Source organism: Dermacentor albipictus, chromosome 1 (assembly GCF_038994185.2).
Source record: "Dermacentor albipictus isolate Rhodes 1998 colony chromosome 1, USDA_Dalb.pri_finalv2, whole genome shotgun sequence".
Lineage (NCBI taxonomy): Eukaryota > Metazoa > Arthropoda > Arachnida > Ixodida > Ixodidae > Dermacentor > Dermacentor albipictus.
The window spans coordinates 132,309,033-132,322,291 of record NC_091821.1 but is presented as its reverse complement, the minus strand read 5'-3'; the positions used below and the strand labels follow the sequence as shown (position 1 = coordinate 132,322,291).

At 41.7% G+C, this 13,259-nt stretch overlaps 1 protein-coding gene and 1 long non-coding RNA gene across 7 annotated transcripts in view; one reads left to right on the top strand and one right to left on the bottom strand.

Moving 5' to 3' along the window:
* The window catches only part of CYLD (ubiquitin carboxyl-terminal hydrolase CYLD), a 138,644-nt gene extending 129,360 nt beyond the window's left edge, over positions 1-9,284 (bottom strand). For 4 of the 5 annotated variants that reach the window (XM_065424526.1, XM_065424529.1, XM_065424528.1 and 1 more), the window contains exons 1-2: positions 8,122-8,874; positions 7,740-7,824 (exon numbers count right to left, since the gene is read on the bottom strand). In XM_065424526.1, the coding sequence (XP_065280598.1) occupies positions 7,740-7,824; positions 8,122-8,520 (484 nt within the window). In that variant the 5' untranslated portion in view covers positions 8,521-8,874. Of the gene's footprint in view, positions 1-7,739; positions 7,825-8,121; positions 8,875-9,155 lie in introns of those variants that run through there. The other variant, XM_065424527.1, reaches the window with a different exon arrangement.
* Positions 1-13,259, top strand: part of LOC135896164 (uncharacterized) — a 92,146-nt gene that overhangs the window by 62,474 nt on the left and 16,413 nt on the right. The gene's annotated exons all lie outside the window — the stretch shown is intronic.

Genomic DNA, 13,259 nt, shown 5'->3' with positions numbered 1-13,259 from the left:
CGAAAGGCTACTGGATGGCCAGGTATAAGGTCATCCGTGACCGCCTCCCAACCCTCACAAAAATGACAATGCCATACAGAAATGTTCACTGGAGAAATAGCATCACTGTTGTAAGCTGTTTGAGTTATGTCCACGATCTCTGTGGCTGTTTTGCCAAGTTTTACACAAAACTTGATGGCTACTCTCTGATCCACTTTACTATCCATGACGAACAAACAAAACCAAAATCACTGATATCACTGTACCCGACAAAATTCGGAACATAAATTCGTGAATTCTTCACAAAATGCACAATGCACTCGGCGCTAAAAGCTACACACAATAGCCACTTGGTGGCTCCACTGGTTATCTTGCAGTGTTGTCAGTCTTGAAAATAATAATAATAATAATAATAATAATAATAATAATAATAATGACGATGATGATAATCATGAAATCTACACAGCACAAAAGCCCCTAATTTGTTTCTTCTGAAGGAAATAAAATAAAGGTTAACAAAAACCAGACAAATACATAGGTCAGTGGTTTGCTGCGCTAGCTCGACTGATGAGTAATTCTTCAATGACTTCAATATGAGACAAGAAATTAAAATGCAGACTAAACTTGCATTTTACTGTCTTTTCTCATATTGGCCCACTGTATTGTATATTACTATATGGCATACCCGTGCACTTCTAGTACTACTCTTGTCTGTAGGTGTTTATCATTCATTGTAGCTATGTTTGTAAAGCTACTGCACACTTTTATCAACTATAAAGACAGCTTGCACAGAGATCATTGCGGCAGCCATTTCGAGCACAGCAAAACCAACCCCACTTATTTGCAAGTTGTGTCCATTTGTAATAATGCTATAATGTGGAATCTGTAATGTCACATGCAAGCTATCTTCATGCCTGGCATCTTTAAAATTTTGATCACTATATCTCCTGCATAACACAATGTTTAGAAGGTCTTGTTAAAGACTTCAACACAAAGACTTGCCCGTGTCCAATTACAATTTAAACTACAAAATGTTAATGAAACTGATTCTTTTTTACTTATTTGATATTGGCTTTCACAATTCTGGAGAACCAAGCATAGCACGACTTTAGCAAACTAAATGTCTTAACAATGCAATACCCCTGCCTCGTATACATTATATGAGCAGTTTCAATAGACACTACAACTTCTTCATTGACATGACCAATATCCACCAGACCTCACAGCTGCTTTTTTTAAATCAACATTAGTCTCAAATGGCTTGTATGATAAATAATTCTTGCTATATAGCAGCAGCAGTGACAGCCCTTCTTGGCATGATCAGGCATTCATAAGCAAAATGATGATAGTGTTCGGCTATTGCAGTGTGGCTTTGTGACAAGTATAACACTACTTTCACACCCCTCCTAAGCCATGTCCATAAATTTAGCGCTGAATGGCACTGCATAAAAAAAAATAAACATGCGAGACCAAGAAATTTCAGTATAAATAGAGTAACATTATTGAATGTGGCCAGACAACCATGTTCTTGACAAGCCAAACCTGTTCCCATCCACATCGTCCTGATAAAAGAATTATCTGGAAGTGGTGGCAAGAAGCACAACACGCTATTCTCTTTCCTATACCTTCTGCTACATGCAAGTGTGCCACGACAACAGCAGCATGATTTGGCTATGCAGACAACAGGCACAACAAGATACCTGTAGCAGAAAATGTAGAGGCAATTCCATTCACATAAAAGGCAAAAAAAAAAGAGGGGGGGGGAGCCGATATTCACAATCCCAATACTATGGTAGCGTTCCAGAAAAAGTTGTGTATCTCTATTTGCACATGTTTAAATTTCTTAAACACACACAAAAAGAAAGGAAACGTACCCTTATACTCATGCACCATGATTTGAGCATAGTGGACAGAATTGGCAAGAAAGACAGCAATCATATCACTGCACTAATCAACAAAAGTTCAACTAACTATTTAATTAGCTCCTCTATTTCAATTCATCTCCTCTAAATTGGAATATGACGTCATTTGTCACTTAAGCATGTCAGCCATCTACACCATCTCTCTATTGGATCATAGGACATCCTTGGTTTTCAAATGAACTCAATAAACAGTTGTCTTTCACTGCAGGTATATGTATTAAGCAAATTAAAAACATGAAACTTTCACAAAGTGGGTTAGTCTCAGAAGGCGCCTGCTGTAGCGGCTTGAGTAGCTATAGCATTCTGCAGCAAAGCACAAAATCATTAAAAAAAAGTGAGGCAGGCTCAAAATTTGAATGGGGACAGAAGGCAAGAATACTCGTATACCGAGAGTCTCAGTGCATGCTATAGAACTGCAGCTGGTGAAAATAAATCAGCAGCCCTCTCCCTACGATGTCCCTTATTCCCGTTGTCTCAGTGTGCACATTTGTGAATCTGAATTCTTTTCACCAATGCTGTGCAATGGGGGGCAATAAAAAAAAGCCACATAGGATCTGTGGGTAAATTAATCTCTCTGCTTAGCCAATGTTGCATTTGCTTTTAGACTACCGAGCACTGCTACACATGACCACTTTACTAAAGGCACTACGTCAACATGCTGACACGACGCTTTATGTCAGCAGTGGTGAAGTAGTAGTTTTTCATTTCTCGTTATGTCTGCAGTCGATAATGAAATGGCGCTTGTAGTTTTAGCCGATGATTCAAATCTATGAAAAAAAAAAGCAATATTACTGACGATACAATAAGTCGAAATTTAGTTACTCTGTAATTACAAGATCTCACAAGAAATTGCAGAAAGGATCTTCTGTACCATCTTTGCTTTCTTTCAAGAGAGTTTGCAATACCTTGAAATGAAATTATGTGACTTTGATACATTTATTGACAGTGCATCGTAATTCATGATTGAAGGGTATGGGCCAGGTGTGGATTCATGAGGCAAAACCCCATCCGTCATAGTGATGGAGATGGAGAATAAGCTTTCAATTGGTCAACAATCTGACGCAATCATTGTGAGTTTTCTCTGGCTGCCCATAAAACCCAGCCATACAATTTGGCTACCTGCTATTAGCTTCATAAAAATGTAACTGAAATAAAAGTAATGTGTTTTGAACGAGTTACAACAAGCGTTACGCTAACAATTTTATCATAAAATTTGAGTTAAAGGTTTAAACGAAAGGTTTCAAAAGGTTTCGACACTGGCTCCGTTCTGAAAAAAAAAAAAAGAAGTAATATAATTATTTGCATTCAAACGCTGTCACATTCAAAATATTCCCTTGCAAAGTAATACAGCACTTCAACCATTTCTGCTACATTGCGAATATGTACTCGACGCCTTCTTTCCGGAACAAGTCGAGTGCCCTTCCGTGATTTAAGCAATCGTGTCAAAATGGTGATCTTTGAGCTGGGTTTTTTATTTTGGTAAGAGAGTGATATAAGCAGAAGCAAATCCTTTCGAATTACCTGTCTTTCAGTTTGAGGGTCATCACTATAGGGATGAAACTTCAGTGTACAGGTATGACCCTGAGACAAGGCAAGTCATTGCAGTGGAAAAGCTCAGTGTTTTCATTACTGAAAAAAAAATTAAAAAGGCTAGGCATGTCCAAAGCTTGACAAAGTGCATGCTAATCGTGTCATTCAGCATTCACGGTATTGTGCATCAGGAATTCGTCCGGAGTGGCCAGACTATGAACAGCAAGTTTCACTGCCAAGTTTTAGGGCTTCTGGGTATGTCGTTTGGAGAAAACGGCCCGATCTGGGGCCCATGAGGAGCTGGATGCTGCACGATAATAATGCACCATGTCACGGATCAATCCACACACGAGTTTCTCACCAGAAACAACATGGTTTCTACTCTACTCGTCGAATTTGGCTCCCGTTTACCCATCTTCCCAAATTAAAAACCTAGCTTAAGGGCAACTCCGGTGATTTTTCGATGTCCACTGATCTTCATAAAATTTTGAATATACATTCTCTTTTGCACTCCGATTATCTGTGCTAAATAATATGGCTGCAAGTCATTTAATTTTCCTGAAAATTAATTTTAAAGATTGGTTGCATTCCCGACTTTGATTTTTTGCTGGCCACTCTGTGTTTGTGACGTCAGAGAATACACCACCACTGTCACTGAAATCGTCGCTGAAATCACTGCTGTATAGTTCAGAAAATCTGTAAAATCTCCCCGTGTCGTCAGGAAACATCATCAGCTTTGCTTCTTTGACGTGAGTGCCAGATGTACTGCATCACACGCTTTGCGTGTTTACATTATGGTAGTGTAGGATCTGACGTCATCGGCTCATCATGACGTCACACGAAGCAGCAACCCGCTGCGGTTTTGGCATCTCATTTATTGGTTATTTAAAATTAATGATGAATTTCTAAGCAAACTGAACCATCCTACCGATGACAGGACTATCAATTCCATTTGAAAATGACAATATCCTAATATGATAAAAAAACAACGCCGAAGTTGCCTTTCAAGGTCGCCATTTTGACATGAGCTCAAATTGCAGAAGAGTACTCGGCTCGTTCCGGAAAAGAGGCTTCCAGGACATACTTGCAAAGTGGCAGGAATACTGGGAGCACTGTACTGCTGTGCAAGGGGATTATTTCAAAGGTGGCAGTGTTTGAATGCACATAAATATCTAGCCTTCTTCAAAACAGAGTCAGAGTCAAAACTTTTTGATATCACCATGTACACACAACACTGACAAAAATAAATTATTTTAATTGTAATAAAATCACTTCTTGCATTGTTTTAATAGGCATCATAAGAATAATATTTATTTTAGCTAAAGCAGTAAAGAAAGATAATTGGTGTAAAAAAACCTTTTGTGAAATAAATATATACCAGTCAAGTGATTACTGCTTGTAGTAAGCTTTGGATATGTGCTTTGGATATGGCAATTATGACTAGTATTTGCCAAGCTACCACACTGGATTAAAAAAACACTATTGTTTTCCCATCTGCACTTGCTACAAACAAAAATTTTAAAGCAATAAAATTTTAAACAATAATTTCACTAATCAACTTAAATATGTTATATGGGTGTCACATGGTGCACTTTTGATGGCAATCAAGCCAGATCCGGATCTTTCCATATCTTTTGTAGTGAATATCTATTTAATGTTCTTTTTTCTTTTTTTGCACTGTATCCGCTCACTCCTGCCTGGACTGAAGAGAGTCTGCAGTATTGTAAAATAAATAAATAAATAAATAATTAAAATTTCTCGGTCGTTTCTCGGCTCCTTTGCACAAAATGCGCATGAGAGCCAATTGCAGTCGAGAATTTCGACCTGGATCGGTCCAGATCGCAATCAGAAGTGTACGTGTGACAACGGTATTAATCAAATATTTCATTACTAACTTTAGGGCACATGTTGCAATTGCAAAATTAAAGCTGAAGAGCAGTGAAGTCATGGCTGCATAGCATAAATCCTAAGAGCAGCACCACTTTTGAGATATGCAACTAAAATTTGTGTTACGAAACATGTTGGTGTTCCAGTCGGTGTTCCAGCTTCGCAAAAGGGTGCCTCTAACAGCTTGGGATGATTTTAACTGGAACGTTGAGGCATTTTTTAGATTTGGGGGATGGGTAGCCCGAAAGTGGTGCTAGTCATAGAACTTCTGGTAAGCAGACATGACTTCACTACTCCTAGACTTCAATTTTGCAATTACATGTGCCCTAAAGGTAGAAATTTTAATTAGTGCATTTTAGTTCATTTGCAAATTTATCGACAAAATTTTCTTGGCTGATAATGCCTGCCTAGCCATACAGGCTATTTGCAAAAACGACACGTTCCTAGAGACGAACTTTTTCTTTAAAAAGTGTTCCAATATATACGTAGTAAATACGTGTTGCATATAAAACACCTGGTATATGTAAAAATGTTTATACATGTTACATATAAGAACACCTGGTACATATATGTTAAATAGACCACCCTGACTCTTGGATAAACTAACAGCAAGACCTTGCTCGCAGGTCTGACTATTCTGACCCTTTGATAACTTCCTTTGCTAACTATTTGTCACATGAAGTTGTGCAGCAGCACAAAAACTTCATCTATTCAGTGTGTTTTTGAGTAATGGTACTTTTTAATAAATTTAATTCAATAATATATTCAATAAAAGTCCACTCAGTTCAATAAATATGCCCACTAGGAAATCAAACTCGGAGGTCCCCATACAAGTCCACGCTAGAGGACCTCCTGCATATTCCAGTATGAATGTACAGGCGGGAACAAATTATCGTGGGATAAGTGAGCACGTGCCAAGCTACATTCTATCGCCTTCTGGTGAAGCGAGCGCCTGGTGTCACCGCATGGCAGTGCACCAATCAAATAGCGTCCTTTCGTGCTTGTGTCCCTGCCAATACATAATTTATTGAGTGCAGAAAGCTGGGGCTAGTTGGTGGTTATTCGTACAAGGGGACATTGCACGAAATTGACATTTCGGTGTGTCTTTTTTCATGTTCCTGTCCGTGTCCCTTTTTACGCGGTAGTGCAATGTTCCCTTATACCAATATGTAAAGCAGTCTGGCACGCCATTGCAAATCCTGCAAAATCTTGTCCCCACCAGCTGTACATCACCGAGTTACCCCGCTAACCTCCCCCAACACACACATGCATGCAAGTGTAAACACATGCACACACACACACACACACGCTCTACTATCTTTTTATGTTGCCCCGTTCTTTCTTTCTATGCATGCTTGACTTACCGCCACAGCCAAAGCGAGCCACTGCCTTCGCCGTACTGACAAAGTATTTTGCTTCAAATTCTCACAATAATGCAACATAGTGAAAAATAAACATGTTATATAAGAAACACAAAATGGTAAGGATGCCTGACTCAGCCCTATCTTATGGGATAAATGAATACTTGAATGTGATCGATCTTGATAACAAAGCTTCACATCCAACACAATCATATTTTAAAATGTATTCGCAGTCACATATAAATACTGTCTATCTTAAGACATAGTTTTCTTTGTCTTAAATGCCTCTTGGGCCCTTTATAAGTGGCGCCCACATTACACAGCCTAGCAATGGCTCCCCCAGAGTAACCAACTAATCTGAAAGGCCATGCTCCTGTCTACTGCAGGTGCTGGAAGCAACGTTGTGGCTGCCATGTTTTGAACATCACCTATTCCTTTGTCGTTGCTGTTTTTTTTTTTCTTTTTATTGAATTGTGCCTCACACTGATACAAAACTGAAAAAAAAAAGAAACATTGCTTGGTTTGTAGAAACTCCATTACTAATTAGTAAAGAAATATGAACAGCACGAGAAATAGGAACAAAGAAAGACACACACATAGTGTGTGTCTTCCTTAGTTTGTCTTCATAGTAAAATGCACCCAGCAGCCGTGTACTCTATTGTATACCTGACTTCATATACACCATGCTGGCACTTGTGACACATACTGAATGAGTAGAAGTTTCTTCATACAGAGGAGGGACTGTCACAGAAGGCATTTAGCGATGTGCCCGTTAGATATAATCACAATGTAGGAATCTTTTAATAATGTTGTGATTCATGCACTTTTTCCTTTACGGCCACCTGCACTGCATTCCGAGGCTTGCAACTCCAACATGGAGGTCAGTCATGTGGCAAATGCATGCCAGTTCTTTGCAGTGATGGCGAATATCACTGTTGGCATGAATCTTCATTGAACACAAGTCCCACAGTATATGCCAAAAAACTATTTTCTCACCACATGCCCATGCAACCTGAGGAAGCGTAAACGGCATCAAGCACAGGCTAGAATCGGAACTGACCGTGATAATTTTCCCGGCCTTCAAGAAGCCGAAGGTCTTGAATTGAGAAACACTGCTTCCTCTTGATGGGGTCATTGGTACCATCCTGCCAAGGAAAACCAGTCAATATAAAAAGTACGGACGGCCTGAAGTGCACTTCTACTGCCTACTTTTACTATTCTTTTTTTGTTGTTGTTGTTTCACGTGCTCGAAGCATGTATAGGCAAATCATTTCTTGTCAGAAGGCATGCGTGTGGCTGAAAATTCGTAGTGGTAAGTCAGTGCCCGGTACCCGTTATGACGGAAGAGATAGATTGCTTGCAAACAAATCTGAGTTTTGCTTGCGCTAACGAGGAACATAGAGGCGCTACACTGTTAGAACAATATATAATAATAGTACTACCTGAATTTCTACGATGAACCGAATGCCAGGGCCGTATTCGCGAACGACTCCTTTGAACTTGACGATTCCTTCGAACTTGTCCTTCACCACAACACGTTTGTTTTCGCTAATGACGGGTATTTCCTTCAGCCACTCTTGGTCGCGATAGATCTTGAGCCGGTTACGCACTGGTTTGACTGGCAGCAGCACAAGAGCTTCGAGGGACGTCACTTCGCGCAGGATTTCCCTGTTACACAGTATCACGCCCGAGTCCCCAGGGTCTAAGGACTGCACCTTCACCTTCGATTCGTACGGATCGTCCGCCAAAACTTCAAACAACGTCCCAGCATCAAACCGCGGGTTCTGGATGTCCCGATCCAAGAGGACTTTCGGTTTGTGACTCTGGGTGGTTCGGTTCATACCGAAATGGCTTGCTCATAAGGCTGGTTCGTGAAGCGGGAATGCCGAGAGCGGTAATTGTTTCCTACTTAGCTTACTACTGTTCCCAACCTAAACATTGAAACGTTGGCTGGACTAATGCCGGCGGCAGCTCGCAAACCGATGCGTCAGTTGGACAGACATGGCGGAACGGCGAGGGAGGAATGACCTGGTGTTGAAGAACTGCTCCCAAGGCACCTGCAGTAAAGTTGTACTGACTATCATTATACTTATTTCCCTACGACGATGGTGCAACGCGCAGCTCATCAAGCCACACTTGTCAAATTTACATGAACCCTGCTGGAATCGCCAGCCCAGACAAGAAACCCGAATACAACAAACCCTTCGTTAGAAGCCACTTTCAGTCAGCCGCAAGAAGGTATAAATGACATTGGCCTTGCGGTATATATTATCTCGCTAAGGCAAAATATTGTATTTACTGACGTAAGTAAATACATCTAAAAACTGATTAATGTTATCACGTATTACCGACTACACGGCAGATTTAGATTAGTGTTGATGACAGTTGCATGGCTGGCCCACTTGCATACGGGGACCTGAATTACAGTGACCTGAGTATTTCGCTGCGCGTGTTAGAAAAAAGATATTGTGCTCACCGCTGCACTGCTCTCAATTGCTCAAAATCAGCTCAAAACGAGCTGATTTTGGCGTCGACTTCGTTTAGTAAAACACTTGGTGAAACGTGCCGTAGTGTTTTCCGCTGCTATGAGAAGTGTACCCGATATGAAGCATGTTCAAGGCAGTCGCTGCAACTCGGTCGACGGAGTGGAAAGGGAAATTTACACCCTTTGGGGCGTATCTTGTCCCACAACGATAATCGTCATCTGTCCAATCTGTCTGCGGAGAGCGTCTGCTAGTTCAGCACCGCGTAGGGGAATAAAACACCAGCGCAGGAGGAGGAGGAAAGAGCAGATGGCGCTAAAACCCCTAAAGTAGCGCCACGCTTTGAAGAATGGCGCCTCCTCTTCGCGCGCTCTGGCCGGTGCCGACGCCACGTTAGACACCCTAGCCACGTCGCTATTGGCCTATCACGTGGGCTCTTGCGCGGGCTTCGTTTGTTTACAGCCGTGCTCTAGCGCCATTTTTGCTTCATGAGCGTCTGCGGATGGTCTGCGGAGTGGCGAGGAGCGCCGTTGCGGAGATGGTTATCCCATTTACTACACCCTGCTGGCGCTGAGCCGCGCTCCCGCATGCGTTGCAGAAGATAGTGCCAGCCTTTCCTCCTTTCCCACGAGAACCAACTTTATCTCTCTCTCTCTTTCTATCTCTCTGTTGTTTCGTATGCTACGCTCGAGCGACGTAGGCGGCGCCACGATCAAGGGAGCGTGAAAGGGAAGAGAAACGAGGAGTAGTGAGGGCGGAGGAGGAGAATGCCGCTACTTTACGAAGTTTAAGGGGTTAAAGATGGCGCTACCTTTATTTTATGTAGGGGCATTAATCCGAGCACTGCTCCAGTGCGCACTGGCAGTGATGTTCCGTACTTCACTGAATAATTTTCAGCATTTTTCGCTGTGCAATTCCAAGAAAAAGAGCAAAAATTCCATGCATTTCCTTGCACATGCATACACAAAATATTGCCCCAGCTATCAAGTATTTTTTTCAAGATTAATTAATCAAATTTGCAAGTACGAATGGGCAAAATTGTCAATGAGGAATTTCTAAATCGTTCTGTGAAACATCAAATTCAGCAGCTTCCATCTTCTTACTTGTTTCGTAATCAGATTTTTTCTCCGTTGTAAAGAAAGTCCGCAAAATATGAAAAAATAAAGCATGTTACATGCCCGCTTGCGCACTGTGATTGCACTGCCAACCTCTAGCAGTGGTCGCACATATATGCCGCGTATGAATGAACAACGCGTTTAGGCAGTGTTGGTTTAGCGTAGTGTGCGCTGCCTGAAATGCTCATCGCTATCGTGAACCGCCGAGAGCAAGCACAAAGCTTAAATAAATCGCCAGAAGCACCATATCATAGCTGTGTCGCCGCCCTGTCACATTTTAAGTGGCAGCACACCAATCTAAATTAAATGCACCATTCGTTCATACACGGCGCGTTTGAGAGCTCTGCAATCGCGGCAAGCATAGTTCCTCTAGGCACGCAAGTGGGCATGTCACATGCTTTTGTTTTTCTTCATATTTCGCAGGCTTTCTTAGAAAGCAGAAAAAGATATGTAAAACAAGTAGGGAGCTTTTAGAAGCTGCTGAATTAAACGTTCACTGGAATACTCTACAACTTTCTGATTGGAAACCTTGCCCTAAATTTAATCCTTGCGAAGTTGGTTAGTAATCTTGACTAATTGCACAATTAAGCAGAATAAAAAAAAATAGTGCACTTGCTCCATACAATAGCCAACATGCATTTGGTCGTGTCCCAGTAAAGTGCTTTGGCATATTTTTACACCTTGGCAAAAATTAGCTGGGAAACCTCGTATTCTTTGCAAAAATACCTTGCCAACCGTGAATATAAGATGAAGAAATTCATGCTGACAAACATTACAGTTTATTTTACATTTTGATTGCGCAGTATAATGAGAATTCAATTTTAATGTAACTTCTGTTCAGTTTCGCATATTTCTTCTACATAGCCATGCAGAGCTTTAGCATCAACTGCCATGCCACTGGTTCCCTGCAGCTTTTAGCAACGACAATAATAATGGATAACAGAAATAGACTTAGTGTGTGGCAGTGGAACTGCAGAGGATTTCAGCAAAAAAGAGCGTCACTAGCACAGATAATCAAAACAGTTGAAAATAGGCCGAAATTAATAATGCTGCTGGAAACTCTAGCGGAGGTGATCGGGCTGTCCGGCTTCAACTTGGTCTGCAAAGGCAAAGAACCAGGCAGAGGAACTGGCACCCTAATTGACAAGAAAATTCCCTGCACAGAGCACGATTTAAAATTAGGGGCGAGTAAAATTGAATACATATTGATAGAAATGGTCCTAAAAAGGCACAGAGGTAAAGCGCAAAGCTTGTTCTGCCTCAACATATGTAGCAGTCCCAGAGAGATGAGACAGAGCTTCAGAGCAATTTTTAATAAGGCCATGAGGGTAGCCAAAACTGCACCACTAATAATAGGAGGGGACTTCAATGCCCCACACCAATCTTGGGGTTACCGCTGGAGTAGTAAGAAAGGGGAAGGAATCTGGCATCTCGCCACGAATTTAGGCCTTTCTCTTATCACGGACCCAGCCTTTCCTACCAGGTGTGGCAGTTCCACGTGTAGGGACACTACCCCGGACTTATCCTTCACTTATAACTTACCCAGGGCAGACTGGATCAACTCTGGTACGGGCCTAGGAAGCGACCATTATATACTACACATAATGGTGGAAACGACGGGGGTGGAGGTAAAGCATTTTCACTTGCATAGACTGGGATCACTTTAGAAAAATCAGAAAAGACAGAGCAGCCACAGATAGAAAGGGGCGCATCAGACTACAAGAGTGGGTGGCTCAGCTTAGGGACGACTTGAATGCAGTAACTAAGGCTATAGAGACAGAAGAAGAGGTCGAACAAATTGATAGTAGGTTGGCGCATTTGATCGAAGCCAAGCGATCGATTTTACAAAGATGGAAATCGCAACGCTTAAACAGGAGACTTAGGAAACGAACTGCTCAGCTCAGTAAGAATGTAGAGGAACACGCACGATATTTGCAGAAACAAAAATGGGATGATGTGTGTAAATGTGTAGACGGAAGGATAAAACATGGAGGCAATTGGAGTCTGCTCAGGCATCTGCTCAATGAAAAATGCACTAAATCGAACAGACGTACGGCAGTGGTGAAACTGGTGCACCAGGAAAGTCAGACTGCAAGCGCAGAGAGCATAATGGAGCGATTGGCTGCTAAATACTTGCCCCTCAGAAAAGAGGATCAGGATGTGAGTTATCCTGATTACTCAGGGGTATAATGCAAATATATGGATCAGGAATTCACTGAAAGTGAGGTACGCACGGCACTGTATGATGTGAATAGTAGGTCAGCAGCTGGCCTGGACGGCATCTCTAACAGATTGCTTAAGAATTTGGACGACGAATCAATAAAATATCTGACCACATACATTAATGAACTATAGAAAGATGGGGTATATCCAGAAGAATGGAGGACGGCCAGTACTACCTTAATACCAAAGCCGGGCAAGCAACTCAACTTGGATAATCTGAGGCCAATTTCGTTAACATCATGTCTAGGGAAGACAATGGAGCATGTCATATTGAACAGGTTAACGAAATATGTGGAGGGCAATGACATCCTATCGTTCAATCTGATTTGTTTCAGATCAGGCTCGTCCACACAAGATGCTATGTTGTTAATCAAGCATCAACTGCTATTAGCTAAACCAAAAAACACTCGAGCTCTCTTGGGGTTGGATGTCAAAAAACCTTTTGACAGAATTAAGCATAGAGCAATACTTGAAGTGATTTCCGAAGTGGGATTGAGGAGAAAACTCTATGAAGTGGTCAAAACCTTTCTTGGCAATCGTTCAGCTCACCTCTAGATTCGGGGATATTAAATCAAAGAAGATGGATCTCGGTGACAGAGGGACGCCACAAGGGTCGGTCTTGTTACCTATGCTTTTCAACCTGGCCATGTCAAAAGTGGCAGAGGGATTAAAAGGGATAGAGGGCATTCACTTTACCATTTATGCAGACGATGTGACTACATGGACCACTGAAGGAAGTATGGGACATGCGGAAAGCAG